General features: G+C 39.5%; 1 protein-coding gene across 1 annotated transcript in view; it reads left to right on the top strand.

Annotated features, from left to right (window-relative positions):
- ATP10A (ATPase, class V, type 10A) overlaps positions 1-15,412 on the top strand; it is a 114,853-nt gene that overhangs the window by 49,699 nt on the left and 49,742 nt on the right. Inside the window, exon 3 of the mRNA XM_014960412.1 lies at positions 13,380-13,465. Coding sequence (XP_014815898.1) covers positions 13,380-13,465 — 86 coding nt within the window. The remainder of the gene's footprint in view (positions 1-13,379; positions 13,466-15,412) is intronic.

Genomic DNA, 15,412 nt, shown 5'->3' with positions numbered 1-15,412 from the left:
GAGAAGAGAAAAGAAAAGAAAAGAAAAGAAAAGAAAAGAAAAGAAAAGAAAAGAAAAGAAAAGAAAAGAAAAGAAAAGAAAAGAAAAGAAAAGAGAAGAGGGAAGAAAAGGGAAGAAAAGAACAGAGAAGGGAAGGGAAGGGAAGGGAAGGGAAGGGAAGGGAAGGGAAGGGAAGGGAGAAGGGAAGAGGGAGGGAGAAGGGATTCTATGATGCTCAGTGTTGTTTAGACTGTAAGTACTTTAACAGGGTAGAATCAGACCACAAGAACAATGAATGTCTCTCTAGCACATTTTGGGGGTTATCCCTTGTTTCTTTCTTTTTGCTGTATTTTGAGAAGGTTTACAAGGTTAGGAAAAGTGGCTCGAAAATTCCAGATACACACGTGTTAAAACAGCAGATTAGTGCTCCATCCCACACATGTTGCCAAAATTAGATTTCCCTGAGGGAAAAGAGAGTTAAAAAAAATAACCAACCAAACAAAATAAAACAATGCTTTTCCCTATGCACTACCAGGATATTAAATTAAAACCTCTTTTTTTAGCTTGAAAGTTTAGCTGATGGTTTTAGAGAAACAAGTCTTGTAAGACTTGTATTTGTCAATACAAAACGCAAGCATGTCACACACCCCATGAAGACCTTTGTCTGAGGTCGTGCCTTGAATGTTCTGTAGATTTCTTTGATGAGGGTTGAAACTCTATGAAAAGCTCGACGCCTGTATTGTTGTATCTGCTTTTGGGTAGTACCATGTTCAGAGATGACTTGTGTGGAAACGGCAGACTTGTCTAGTTAAAAGAGGAAGCAACTACTGTCTCTCTAACAGAGAAATAAATGTATAGCAGCTGCATGCAGAATGGCCTGGTGTAGAGCAGGACCCAAGTCATGGAGTCAGTGCTGTAGCAAACTCTTGTGCAAGCTAAAAGCCTTCAAGGAAGTCTGAGAAGAATTTTTTGCTCTACCGTTTTACCATGCCACATAGTCAGCAGTCTCACACTGGTAGGTATGGGGAAATAAAAAACTCAAGAATGATGGTTCACTTCCTCCTTGGTCAGTTCTCAGCAAGGTTATCATCTCTTTCTAGTTTCCATTGTGCAGGTGTCCACACCACAAGTTTGGCTGTTGAGAGAATTTCATTAGAAGGACAAAGAATTTGAATAACTGTAAGAGAAAATATCGGATATCTTAAGCTAAGATGGGGGGAGTGGAGGAGTCCAGTTCTGAAGAGTGCAGGGTACTGGACTTTTACCATTGGCATTGGTTGTTTGGTTTTGTATTTAAATATAGATTAAAGGGGCTTAACTGATGAATCTAAGTTTGAATTTCTTGGCTGTGAAGGACCTGCCATCCCTAGGGTAATTCTTCCAGTGCTGGTGGAACAGTGGTATATCCATGTAAGGAAAAGTATTATGCTAGTGGTTGTGCTGGGTTTGACATGTAGAGATGCAGGACATTTCGTTCTCTGTATCAATAGTCCAGCATCTCTCTGTTCTGTTGTTTCTCCGAAAAAGCATTAGAAAACAAGAGAGCGTTTCAGGTCTGTAGAGAAAATAAGATGCTACACTGGCTTCCTGTTATAGAGAAGTAAACATTTTCATTTAAAGCAAGTTAAGAGATTTTCCAAAATATTATTTGGGTTTGGTCATGACTTTTCTGATCTCCTGGCCTAATTCAGTTTTACTGAACAGAAGTTTCTTTCTGGAACTATTTATTCCTTAGCCATACATTGGCCTGTCAGCTGGGAACAGGAAATATCTAGAATATCTGTTCTCAGAAAAGGGATTTTGTAATATAATGTTGAGAACTTAGGGCCAGGATTTTTGGGCTAGAAATGTCACACTAGAACTTGTCTCTGATACCACAACCTCAGTGTGTAGTGTGAGTAGTTAGAAAAGGATGGAAAGGCCTCCTTCTCCAGAGTAGGAGAGCTCACAGTATTGAGCCACATATAACCCCAGTTATGATGGTATGGTCTCATTTTCCTTTGGAAGCACTGAGGTGGAGAAGGGGTCTGCTGTTCTACCAGAAAATGCAGAGCGACAGAATGAGGAACTCCTGTATTTATCTCAGCATCCAGGATGTGAACCTTCATCCCACTTCTCTTTTCTCCACCTGCTACTCTCTACATCTTTTACACATTTTAGGACTGATAAGGCCACAGACGCCAGTAGAAATTTGCATTAGAATGTTATTTACATGGGAAGTGGCTGGCCGTATGTGTCAAAGCTGTTATTTCAATAAACTTATTAAAATTTCCACTTATTGGTTGCACTCAGGTTCATACTTTCAAGCTCTGCTATGACTCTATGATGGTCAGACACTTTACATATGTGTATGTGCTTGTGAGAGAGAAAGCTATGATTGTGCTGTAGGTACATGACTGGGAGGATGCTGTTTTCCACACAGAGCCATTGTGCTTATATTTCTGTTTGGTTTTGAATGAAAAAATCAATACTGCATGTAAATTTATAGACAGCAGTGCAAGTACACTAATTCAGCTTACTTAATGACAGTAATGAACTGGTTTAGATCAAAGCAGGGAACACAGCCTTTTGGCTTCTAAGAGGAAGAGAATTTGATGTTCAACATACAACATGGTTAGAAAGCGCATATAAGTTGTTGTAAGTGTTATCCAGCCTCTACTTAACTTTTCCAAAGTAGTTTGTTCATTATATTTTTGTCCTGACTTGATTAAATACCAGATTCAAAACCATGCCCCATATGGCTAAGTTTACTCATATACCTGTATAGCAATGTGGGCTGTATGGCTGAGATCACAGGGATCTGACTTACAGGCTGCTGCAGTGTAACAGGAAGGGATAAAAATGACTTTGTCCTGCTATTAACTACATGGAGGTCAGTCATGTCAGCTATTAAGACACAAAAAGCAATGGAGTAATTCCTGGTGTTCCACAGGAAGCTGTTGGTGCGATCTTTGATTAAGGTAGGTAACTGATAATGACATAGAAGAAAAATTACACAAGCTATTTTATTGATGTTCTCCATGTTTGTCTTATTCCTGATATTTGTTTTCATTGGTTGCGCTTCCACATCTCGCATCTATTGAATGCTTATAATAATGAATATTTGCATCACATGATCATAGAATAGTTCGGATTTGAAGGGAACCTTTAAAGACCATCTAATCTAACCCCCATGCTGTAGACAGGGACTTCTTTCATTAGGTCAGGTTGCTCAAAGCCCCATCCAACCTAGGTTTGAACACTTCAGTGAGGGGGCATCCACAACTTTTCTGGACAACCTGTTTCCAGTGTCTTACCACCCTCATTGTAGAAAATGAATCCTTATATCCAGTCTAAATCTACTCTCTTTCAGTGTTAACCTGTTGCCCCTTGTCCTATCACTGCAGGCCTTGGTAAAAAGTCTCTCCATCTTTCTTATATGTATTGAAAGGCTTCAATGAGGTCTCCCTGGAGCCTTCTCTTCTCCAGGCTGAACCACAACTCTCTCAGCCTTTCTTCACAGTAGAGGTGTTCAAGTCCTTGGATAATTTTCCTGGCTCTCCTATGGACCTGCTCTAGCCAGGTCCATGTCTTTCATGTACTGGGGACCCCAGGGTTGGAGGCAATACTCCAGGTGGGGTCTCATGAGAGCAGAATAGAGGGGCAAAATCTCTTTTGACCTGCTGGATACGCTTTTTCATGCACCCCAGGGTGTGGTTGGCTTTCTGGGCTGTGAGCACCCATTGCCAGCACATACCCAATTTTTCATCCACCAGTATCCGCAAATCCTACTCCACAGGGCTGCTCTCAACCCATTCATTCCCCAGTCTGTACTAATAGTGGGCATTGCCCTGACCGAGGTGCAGGATTTTGCACTTGGCCCTTTTGAACTTCATGAAGTTCACTTGGGTCCATTCCTCAAGCCTGTCCAGGTCCCTTTGGATGGCATCCTTTCCCTTAAGCACATCAACTGCACTACTCAGCTTAGTGTCATCTACAAACTTGCTGGTGGTGCACTCGATCCCACTGTCTACATCACTGATGTATAGTACTGGTCCCAGTACAGGCCCACTGCTTATTACTGGTTTCCACCTGGACTTTGAACGATTGACTGTAGCTCTTTGGACACAACCATCCAGCCAATTCCTTATCCATCTAACATTCCATCCATCAAACCTGTATCTCTCTGATTTAGCATCAAGAATATTGTGGAGGAACATATCAAAGGACTTGCAGAAGTCCAAATAGATGATGCCTGCCCAGAGCATAAGATAGCTGGTGAGGGAAGGCTTCACAGGAGTAATAGACTCTGCTGTTCATCTGTGTTCTGATTCAACAGGTCGTATTCACGTATGTTTTAATTCTACACTTAACTGAACAAAACATACAGATTACTGAAGACAAGAACTTTGTAACCATTGTGTGTGCCTGAAGCAGGAGGCTGGCTAGAGCCCTGAATAGAGAAGCAAACCTCAGTCCCTACCTCAATGATGCACGTTCATCCCCCTAAGCTCACTTACCAGCTCTTCTGGCCAACTTTGGAACCGGGAAGGCCATCATTAATTTCTTTTCATAAAATCTATGCAATCAGCTGGTGTCTCAAAAAAATAACCCTTGAATTCCTTGAGTTTTTGAATAGGTGTTTTTCACTTTGCTACTGGAGTCTTTAGCGTGTTGATTGGAAAGAAACTTGTTCAGTAAAATAGACAGTAGAGGCGAATAGATAGACCAGAGCGAAGCTCTTAGCCAAAGTGTTCTGCAGCCATCCCAACTCCCCCCATGTACAAAGCACGCCAACCACAGCCCTGCTGCCCTCAGATCGACTGTTAATCTTTACAGCTGCCCCTCCACCCTCTCCCCAGGGCTAGGAGGGAAATAGAGAAACAGCTGGAACTCAGCAGAGAAGGGGCACTCTGAATGCCGTGTTTGCTTTAGGGCATTAGTGGAGCAGGCATGTGATGGTGAATGTTGGTACTAGATATAACTCCAAGCAAAGACAGCGTGCCAGTGTCCAGTTTTGGGACTTTTTACTTGGTTATATAGCATTCTCACGCTGGAGATACTCGTGAAAGGCTGACAAACAAACCTGTGACAGTGCTGATATGAATGCTGCACTGTAGTATTTGGAATAAAAGGTGTCTTTTCATTAGGATTGCTTCTTCCCCTCTGTGCTCTCTTGCAACTGGCAGGGGCCTGAGTCTCTCAGTTCCTTGAGTGATTGCTGTATGTTACAGGCTTCCCTCACATACTAGAAACATTTCTTAAACAAAATGCCATGCAAGGTAAAGCTGCTTTTATCCAGATTCCCTATCTTCAGGATGAGATGGGCTCATCAAGCTTTGGTGTGTTTAACTGTGTCCCACCATTACAGCTGCTAGTGTTAGGTTTTACCATACATAGGGAAAACTTTTCATTACCAGCCACTCTCTCCTGTCAGGACTCTGATGTTCTGGTTTTCATTTGTGGAATGATGTAAGAGAGATTCTTGGCATTTCCCTCTTCTGGTTGAAGGGTCTTAGTCTTTCCAACCCGGATTTCTTCTGGCAGAACTTCATCCCACAAGAAGTTAGACTGGCCAGCAGCCTGGACTAGAGCAGGAGTAGGCCAAGGTGTATTCAGAAGCTGACCTGAGCTGTTATGCTGCTAAGTTAAAATGACCGTGCAATGCTTCTGCCACTAATCATGTGAAGTTTTCTTTCAGCAGTTACAAAATGCAGCCGAAAGACTGCTGGAAATCTCTCCAGAAAGGGAAAAGCCCTGTAGAACAAGGAGGGTTACATCTTACCCAAGTGCCTGTGAGCATGAAGCGAAAAGCCTCTGGAGGAGCAATGCTAGTTGTACGCAGAGTTTTGCAAGGCTTGGTTTGTGGTTTAGTTGAAGCACTAAGCTAATGCTGAGGTTCTTACAGACTATGAACCCATTCATTTATTTCAGTGGCTGGCTTTTGGAACAGGCGGATACCACTTTCTTAATTGTCCAGGTCTGGGTCCATATTTCAGCCTTGACACACTCTGTTCCCTTGCCACTCTCCAGTGCTACTATGGTCCATGAACAAATTCATTCACACCACTGTAATATTCAGTGTGTAGCTAAGGATGGCCATCATCCCAAGGGACATCAGAACTCGCATGGGTTGTATTTTCAGCGAGGCTGATAATTCTTTAGTATTTTTGTCCCATGATTGAGTAACAGCAGTTTCTTCAGCTGGCTGTCATAGAATTATTGAGGTCTTCCTAGGCCTTGCAAGTGACACATTTTTTTTCCTGCAGGCTGGGTATTGCACTGTTCCCTTGTATTATTTTCTACAAAGGAAAAAGCTTTTACTTAGGTCAGCCAGAGGAAGATCAGCCCCCTAACAGGTATTTGGCTTGCTCAGCTGTTCCAGTGTTTCTCAATACTGAACATCTCTGTTCCAGTTAAACAAACAGTACTGAAAAAATCCAATTATAGTAGTAGTTGTCAGTGCAGAAAACAAAGCTATTAAGTTCTGATGTACGGCTGGATCTGTTTAGTTCCTAAATAGCATAGATCAAACTGTTTCTTCCTTTTCTTGTGAATTAGTGGCACAGATAAATTCTGCCAGAGAGACTAATGCAGTTTAAACATTAAAACATTTCACTCTTTTAGTATTTAAACAGTTTGCATGCTTTGGATACATAAAATCAGTATGTAATTCCATTTGCACATTAATAAAAGGTCAGATTAATTTTATATGGTAAATGCAGGGTACTGCTCTGTAAAGCAATAATAAGATGGACTGATGCATTAGCAGAATGCGTTCTTATTGCACGTAAAAGCCTTTAAACTGGAAAGCTATTTTTCTGGCTGAGGCAGATTTTTGTCTATTAAATATTTCCTTTGAGTTTTCCCCATGACTCCATTTCTCCCTTTTTGTTTCCTCCAGACATAAATGCCAAAACAAATCCCGGAGCCCTGATCCAGCAATTGTACTGCAGGGAGAAGTCTGGATAAGATCCCCAGCATAGCCAGTAAACACAATGTGATAAGTGGGTAACTGTCACTGTCACCCAAGGGCATCCTGGGGTACTCACGCTGTCCTGTTGGAAGGAAGAACTGAGCATCTGCAGCGGTAAAGTAGGGCAGATGAATAAAGGAAAACATTTTAATAACTATGCATTATTAACATCACTAGCAGGCCATTAAATCACCCATACAACATGCATTTAATGAAGTGGAGTATGTTGTTTGAACACTGTGTAATTGTCAGACTAACTCATCTGGCAGAGCAGCATGCTTTGCTTCTTGAGCTATGACAGTTCGTGAGGTTGCCAGCAGAGTCGGAAAGGTTGGCATTTCACTGTAAAGATTCAGAATGATCTTACAGCTGCAGCTCCAAAGTCGTGTCGGAGAGACCTAAATTCAGTCCCTTTTTTTTGGTGATAGATCTGTATAGTTCCTTCATCCGTCTAACTGTCTGTTTCCCACTCTGTAGAGGCATTGTAACATTTTCTTCCCCTCAACGCTTTGCCTTTTTAGGATGTAAGCTTTTCAGAGGGTGATAGATCAAGTCACCTGAGACATAAGGAATAGTGGTTTATTTTAAGAAAAAAATTAAAGAAAACACCTTTCCGTTATATTTTCTTCTCCTGTCTACTTTTGTGCTTCCCCCAGAGACACAGCCCAATTATTGCAGACCTAAGTTATTGTTTTAAATTGAACTCTTTATCAGGCTTAATAGGTAGAGCATTGTTAAAGCCTAGTCAAAAAACCTTTACATCTGCAATTTAACTTGAATTTTAAATTCAGCTTTGAAGGAATCAATATTTTGCAGGTTTTTGCCATCTGACTAAGTCTGCTTACATAAGGAAAATAAGCCTTCCCATTGCTGCATTTAAAGAAAGAAGGAATTTCCTTAAGTTTTAAGAAATTGGAAGAATTAGGATTTATGGATAGGATGCTAATCATTTTCCTAGCAAGAAGACTCCTGAAGGAAAGAAATATATGCTGTGGAATCCCTGAGTATATAAAATACCTAATGTAGGTGTCACTGTGTGCCCTTTTGACAAGTTTCGAGCTTTCGGAAATAACTATGAGTTCCTAAAAAGTCAGCAGTTTTTTCAGTGGAAGGCAGTGAGCTAAGGATATTTTGGCAAAATCAAAACATGAGGTCAGGTATTTGAGGACAGTTAGATTCAAATTATTGAATTTAAACCCCTTCTTTTTTTTTTTTCCTCTTATTTCTTTCTCTTTTTTTTACCATTTTGATATTACATAATATATCAGAAGAGTGAAGCAAGAAGTAGTATTCACTCCTCCAATATGTCTTGTGCATCATTTCATACACAGCAGAAACCTTCAAGACCTGTGTTTTAAATTATACTGGTAAGAAAGAATTCTTAACCCTAAAATGAAGTGGATAACATTTAGTCACTGCACACTTCTGAATGCAGGGTATGAACAACCCCAATGTAAGGATATACTTGAATGTTTCTGCTCATTTGTGGTTGACAAAATGATGTATTTCCTTAATTCTGTTTTTCTGAAACCCTCAAACCATGTGGGAAGAAGTGACTGAAGCCTCTATTTCACATCTTTCAAGACCTTGTTATGACTTACCCATGAAAAAAAGAATTATGTTGTGCCATGGTGGTCATAGCACCAAGTTCCTGGTGTCTTGCTAGGCCATGCAACACTGGACAAGGCATGCCACCAGCTTTACTGTCTAATCCCCTGTGTACAGGCCTGTGGTGATTCAGTTTTTCAGACAGTGCTCACCAGCTGTCCAACCATTCCCTGTATTCTCCAGAGCAAAGGCAACCAGACATATTTTGTGTTTTTACTATTTGAAGGAACTTGCATCCTATTGCCAGTGTGCAGCCGGTACGGCTTGGGAGCCCTTTTGTAGAGTGATACCATAATAGTGATGTGAAATTCAAACCCAACAGGAGGAGTAGCATCCATCTAAAAGACCAGCAGAGAACCAAATTGGCATCTGTGGATAATGCTTATTCCCATCCCTCCTGTGTCAAAAAAGCAGCAGCAACACCTAACATGAAAGTTGGAATGAAAGAATGGAAAAGAATGAAAGTATTAATTTTTTAGAGCCTGCAAGTGCTAAAATAATGAGAGTATCACGGGCAGTGGGGTTTACATTAGTCCCATTTGCTCAAGACAAAGGGAAACAAGGATTCAGTTCCCTTTTCAGTTTTATGGAAGCCAAATCTACGTTTCTTGACTCCTAAATATCATCCATCTCTGGTACTGTTGTTCTTTCACTGTTTCAAAGAGATTTTGAGATTGATTGGCCTGGATGGAAAGAAGCACGAGTGGGAATATGATTGTGTGCAGCCTTAGAGTGTTAATACAGGAGTAAAAACTTTTTGAGTTCTGGTTGTTGGTTTTTGGTTTTGTTTTTTTTTTCTGTTAAAATAATTGTATGTGCTTGACTTTGCTTAGACTTTGACAATCATGCCGCTCATACTGACTTTTTTCAAAGTTGGCACTCAATAAAACTAGTATAATAATTTCTGGCCCTTCTTTTAGATGTCGTGTTTCTCCGAGTGACCTTCAAGTATCCTTTCAAGCGCAGTTTTTCTGTAACATCTTAACAATGATCAGCCTGTGCTCCAAATTAAGCACTACCTAGTAGTAACACATCTGCCTTAAGTGCAAGCAAGATATTTAGCCTCACTTTATTTTACAGGGAGTTGTCCTTAGAATAAGTCATAACGAGTAAAATGTACACTGTAGCAAAAGCAGAACAGGTTGTTTAACAGAAATATATGACTGACATGAACAGAATTTAGCCCTGGCTTTAGTCATCGAACAGTTTTGGAACTTTGGAACTTACTTGATATCAGTGAATCTCTCCCAGCTTTGTATCAACCAGGAAGTCAGTTTTTCAAATCAGTGGTGCACAAGGCACAAGTTTGGGACACACACAGAGGTACTATTTAATAAATATTATACATACTTTCAGAAAAAAAAAGAATGCCTTGAGCTGCCTTTAATGCCCAGCAGTTCTGTAAGTGGGAAATAAGACACTGGAAATCAGGCACATCAGTTAACTGCTGCACAAAGGTCTGGGGAAGTGCTATTTTCGACCGTAATTTGATCTTGTTTTCTGCATCTTAACAGTGATGCAGAAATGCACTGTAGGAGAAAAGTTAAAGGTAGCTGTGGATAAGTTAATTTTTTTCATGGACTTTTACCTAGAAAAAAGCACAAATCATTATTTGTGCACTGTAAAAGCAACACTTCTGGATTTAACTTCTGTCTAGCTGCAGCTTTTCTTAGTTGTTAATACGTGAGAACATCACAGTTTATGTTTCATTTGCTGCTAAAGTGTGGATATCAGCACAAAAAGGAACAAAACTTTGATCAGTGTGAAATCTTATTTTAACTTTGTGCGTCTTCATAACCACTGAAAGCAGTCACACACAGACAGTGTTTAATGTATTTTTTCATTCATTTACCAAGAGGCATTTTCACATCAAAACAGTGTCATCAGCTATAATACACAGTGTATATCTACCCTTCCATTTCACAGGGAAGAGATGGAGCTATTTGATTTATTAATAAACCAAAGAGCTTTTGCCATAATCAGAATTCAACAGTTTTGTTTTCTTACATAAACTACTACTCTAATTGGATTTTCTCTCCTCCCAGATATTATCTGATTAAAGAGCATAATCACATATTTTGAGTTAATTGTAACAGAACACAAATACACAGACGGTTAGATTTAATGATAAAGAACTTTGAGTTCCAAAACTGAGTCATAAATGAAAAGAATCCAACAAACAAAGGAGGAAGAAAGACATATGTTGCATGGTAGCGATGGGGAAGTTGAGTACGTTTAGTCCTCTCTGATCTTGACAAGATCTTTTTGTGTGTGTGAAGATTTTAGCTCTAGTTTTTAAGTAGATTTTTTCTTCTTAGTTGTAAAGTTGCTGGATTTGTGACCAGCCTTTCTTAGCAGAAAGGGAATTCAGTCTGCACACTTCTAGTTGCTCTAGAAGTTGATGTGTCTGTACAGCACTGAAGCCATGTGCTCTCTGCCAAGTTCAGCAGCCATGGAAAACCTGCATTTGATTACCTTGGGGTTTATTATTACGTGTCTCTACGATTCCCTCAAGGGTGTTCATCAAAGATGTTACGATTCCTTCCTTTTCTTTTTTAAGACCACTGAATAAAAATTTGTGCTAAATTAATTATGCTATATATAGTATGTTATAATAAAAACACAAGAAATGTTTCCCTTTCCAGTCTTTTCCCTCCAATTTACAAATTGAGTTGAAGCTACAGTAGTGACTCTTCTTCACAGTCCTTAGGCAGACGGACACTATATTATTGAAACACCTTGGGCAACGTTTGTAGATTATTTTTCCTGTACTTTTTTTTTTTTTTTCCCTGCCAAGGAACATACCAGGGCAAGGAAGGAAAAGGTCATGTTCTGGAGCAGCAGAGCAGGTGTTACACAGACAGCACAGGCTTCCCCAGCACAACAAGCTTTGGTGCTACTTGGGAGAACTTCACCTTCTTCATCAAGCTCAAGTAAAGCCAGATACTGGGTAGCACTGGCTGCTCGTGTAGGCTCTCTGTAACATCAGCCTTTGACTGCTGGAGGCAAGGACACAGGCAGAATGTACAGTGTAGGAGCTATAGTAACAGATTTCAGATGTCAAGGCCTGAAAGCTTTGTTATGTCTGTCCTAGCTGGTGATTCCTTCCTTGCAACTGCTGGTGTCTGCACCTGTGAGCAGCTGAAGAACAAGGGTCAAAGGGGGTAAATGTGTGGCTTCAGAATATCTGCCCCATTCTACAGCCTAATGATGTCTTAACATGCCTCTGTAGAACTAGGTACTTCCAAGCATTCCCAGCATCAAACTTCAGTCACCTAGAGAAACGTTAAGGCTGACCAGGATAAATATCTAATGAGCTTAAATACCAACAGTATTTGGTGCTGAGACAATTACCTGGATTTCTTGCTAAGGCTCAGGTATTTAAATGCCAACTTTGAAGTAATTTAGGATGTCTGATCTCAGTGTAGCAATTTTCTTATTTACTCAGAGCTGTCCTTTGTTTTCACTCCTTTCCCCCACCCCACCATGTTTACAAGCTCAATTCTGCATATAAAAGTGATTCTTTCCTCCACTGGGCTGTATCTGTCTCTTAAGTGACAGCCCATCTTCACGGTTCTCTTTATCATCTCTTGTTTCTTGAAAATACAGGAAAGGTTTCCAAAAGTGTCAGGTGTGGGTGGTTTGAATTTTCTCTTATATATATTATAAGTCTGTCTTTCTTCTAGGTGTAACTGGTAGAAAAATGAAGGAAGGCGTTGATGGTGATGCTGACATATCTGCTATTTTCTTTTATTTAAAATCTAGTTTCTTTCACCTCCTCTGGGTAGAGTCAATATTTAAAAAACAGACGTACTGTGTGTTTTAGAGAAGCTGGCAGTAAGATTGTCTGTCCTTTGGTTACTGATTCTCAGTAAGCTATTCCCATAATGTGTTCTAAAAAGCAGTGGTTGGGGTCTACAGCTCGTCAGCAAAACCATTATAAAGCATAATATTTGCCATGTTATTACAGTTGAAAACTTAATAAAATTATAATTCACAAATTGTTCTTTCATTCAAATGGTGTGCAAAGAGGTTTTCTAAAAGTAGTCTTCATTGATAGAGACAAACAGCCTTCTCAGCAGCACCAGGACCAGGTACTTCTGATTTCACTGTGTAGTTTGTTTGGTCTGGCAAAGAAGGGAGAACCTTGATTTTTTATTTAACAAAATCAAATAATTATGCTGTGATAGGATGTTTTTCCTCAGACACAACAACGTGCTAACTGCAGGTAAACATACAGAGTCAGCAAAAATACCATCTTTAGACTAATGAGCTAGAGAATCAAGAAGGTTTTTAAGTGTCAATTAGGAAAAAGTTATTCTGCTATATGTGTGTAATTTACTGTAGTAGATTAATTTATCTGTGTTGGCATAAAGCAATTAAGAAGTGTTGCTAGTATTTCAAAAGCTCTTATTAGCTTTTTCGTAATTGGCAGTATATTGACTTATGTCGTCCCAGATTTTCAGTAGCTTCGCTGAACATGAAATATAGTGATACTATTGAATATTCTGAGCCTTTCCAGATAAATTTCATTTTTTTACTCCAGACCAAATTCATTTAACTTCTGGGTTTGGCATCTTTTCTCTAATGCTTTTAGAAACTCACATTCTTCCACTTGCAGAAAAAAGTCATCTCTGGAAAGGAGATTTTGGAAGGCATCTAAGGAATTTTGGTGCCCAGGTTCCTTTGATTTTCAGTGCCAGTGGTCAGTGTCATTCATTTGATTGCCTTTGAAAAAAGCTGGGCTTTAATACAGTATGAAAGCTGGAAAAGAAAGCAATTTTGGCTATAATTTGCAAGTCTTTGCCCTAAGTAATTAACACTTTTATTATTCCAGGACACAGAATTTGACCCCTTGAAGTTCACCAGTGTCATTGAATGTGAGAAGCCAAACAATGACTTAAGTAGGTTTCGAGGTTACATGTGAGTATTTCATATAATATCCTTCAGTATACACTCCTTTTCTCTAATATGGGATAAAATAAATGCTGGTTTGTTTTAGACTCTGTTCTGTAAGTTGCACCATCATCCCATTAAATAGGGCTGCATATTTAAGGCTCTTTTAGAGGATCCTCACTTCAGAGTGAGATGGGAGCCTCACGTTTCCATTCCTTAGGGTGGATTTAGTTGTTGGCTTTGATCAGTTTACACTCCAGAAATGAATGCATGAAGCACTGTAGTTACAGACACTCTTCTCCCTTTCCTTCCCTCCATGGATCAAAAAAAGCCCATCTGGAAATGGGAGGAAATAGAAAACCAGTTCAAGAGAGCCAACAAACAAACACAATCTGTTGTACACTGCATTTATGAAGATGGGCCTGTTTGATCTTTCCTTTAATATAAGTGTAATTGAGGAAAATCTGAAGGCGAAACTGATATTTCTCCAGCTATGGCAGTATTCCTTTCCTCTCATTCAGACAAAATAAAACAATTGGCTCACACGATGGCTGTGCCTGTATATTGCCATGCAGAATCACCTACGGCCACTTGACTTAATTCTAAAAAAACCAGAACTGCATCAACAGGGTGCCCATCTCTCCCCAAACAGCCCTGCCCAGAAGCAAATGTTTTAGCACCAGGACTGTAGTGTGCAGGCATGCTGATAGTGGTGACTTTGGACATGCACTCTTGCATGACATTTTTCTATAGTCTGTAACCACGTGGAGAGTGAGAGCCCAGGATATTTAATTTTTGTCTAAATTTTAATGAAGAGAGTTAAATAGACACTAACGCTGTTTAGAATGCAATGATTTATTGCCCATATTGATTAGGAGTGATAAGCAGTATTGAATTGAGTAAATGGCACAAGGTAAATTGCTGGAGCTTGGGGACTTTTTTATAGTGGTGCTATTTACCACCTCAGTTACTACTCTCAGATGTCACAGATCATGTAGGATGTACTGCCAACTGGTGTAAATCAGGACAGTTTTTTTGAAACTACATTGAGTTGTAGTGTGGGAAAATGTGTTCCTTTATTTAGCAGCACAAAGGCCTATAGTTCATTTAAAGATAAAAGATTAGTATTAGACATAACTGCATGAGGGTGTGTAAATGCCTACATTAATAGAGAGCTTTCTCTACTCCAGAAATGACATTTCCAGATATGGAAATGGAAAATTTGGCAGCTTTTATAGCACACTTGATATGTGAGAATCTTAGTCCACAAAATATGGAGCAGAGGTTGAATACTGTAGAAGATATGCATAAATTTGTCTTTCATTACATATTTACTTATGTACTCCATATAGAAAATGTCTGTGGCATGTTAAGTCACAGAAACATTTGAATTATGTAGCAGAAAACATGGTAATACCGTTTGGAAGACAGTTGTTCAATATTGATTCTCCTTTATATTTTAATGTTTCACAAATGATGTGAATATATTTTGACACAGAAGAAAGCCAAGACATCAGTTTTGAATCTGGCAAAAAGCATCAATTGATTTCCAGGTCTTATCACTATGCTGCAAGAGATTTACAACTAAAGGATCATGGGGCATTTGAATTAAAGAGCAGGATCAACAAATAAACTCTCAGTTTCCTACTTTATCATGGGAAAAAGCTTTTTTCCCCCTCGTTTTAGATTTCCTTCATTAATTTAGTGAAATCACGGGTCTATTTCAAATCACACATTAGCAAGATGAATAGTAATTAGCACATCTGAATTGCAACATGTCATTGCCATGTCAAACTCGGATGTTAACTCTTGTTCAAAATCTTACCGATAGTCACTGCTTGAAAGAAAGGTTCAGATAGCTCCCCGCTGGTAATAGCTCAACAGAAAAGAAATGTTAGAGATATTTAAATAGGGATGCTATGAAATAATAGAGTTTCAGGAGATCCATGTGTAAAAGCTGTGCTGAGACATCAA

Source organism: Calidris pugnax, unplaced genomic scaffold, assembly GCF_001431845.1.
Source record: "Calidris pugnax isolate Ruff unplaced genomic scaffold, ASM143184v1 scaffold188, whole genome shotgun sequence".
Lineage (NCBI taxonomy): Eukaryota > Metazoa > Chordata > Aves > Charadriiformes > Scolopacidae > Calidris > Calidris pugnax.
The sequence above is the reverse complement of the archived record's forward strand: the minus strand, read 5'-3'. Positions and strand labels throughout refer to the sequence as shown.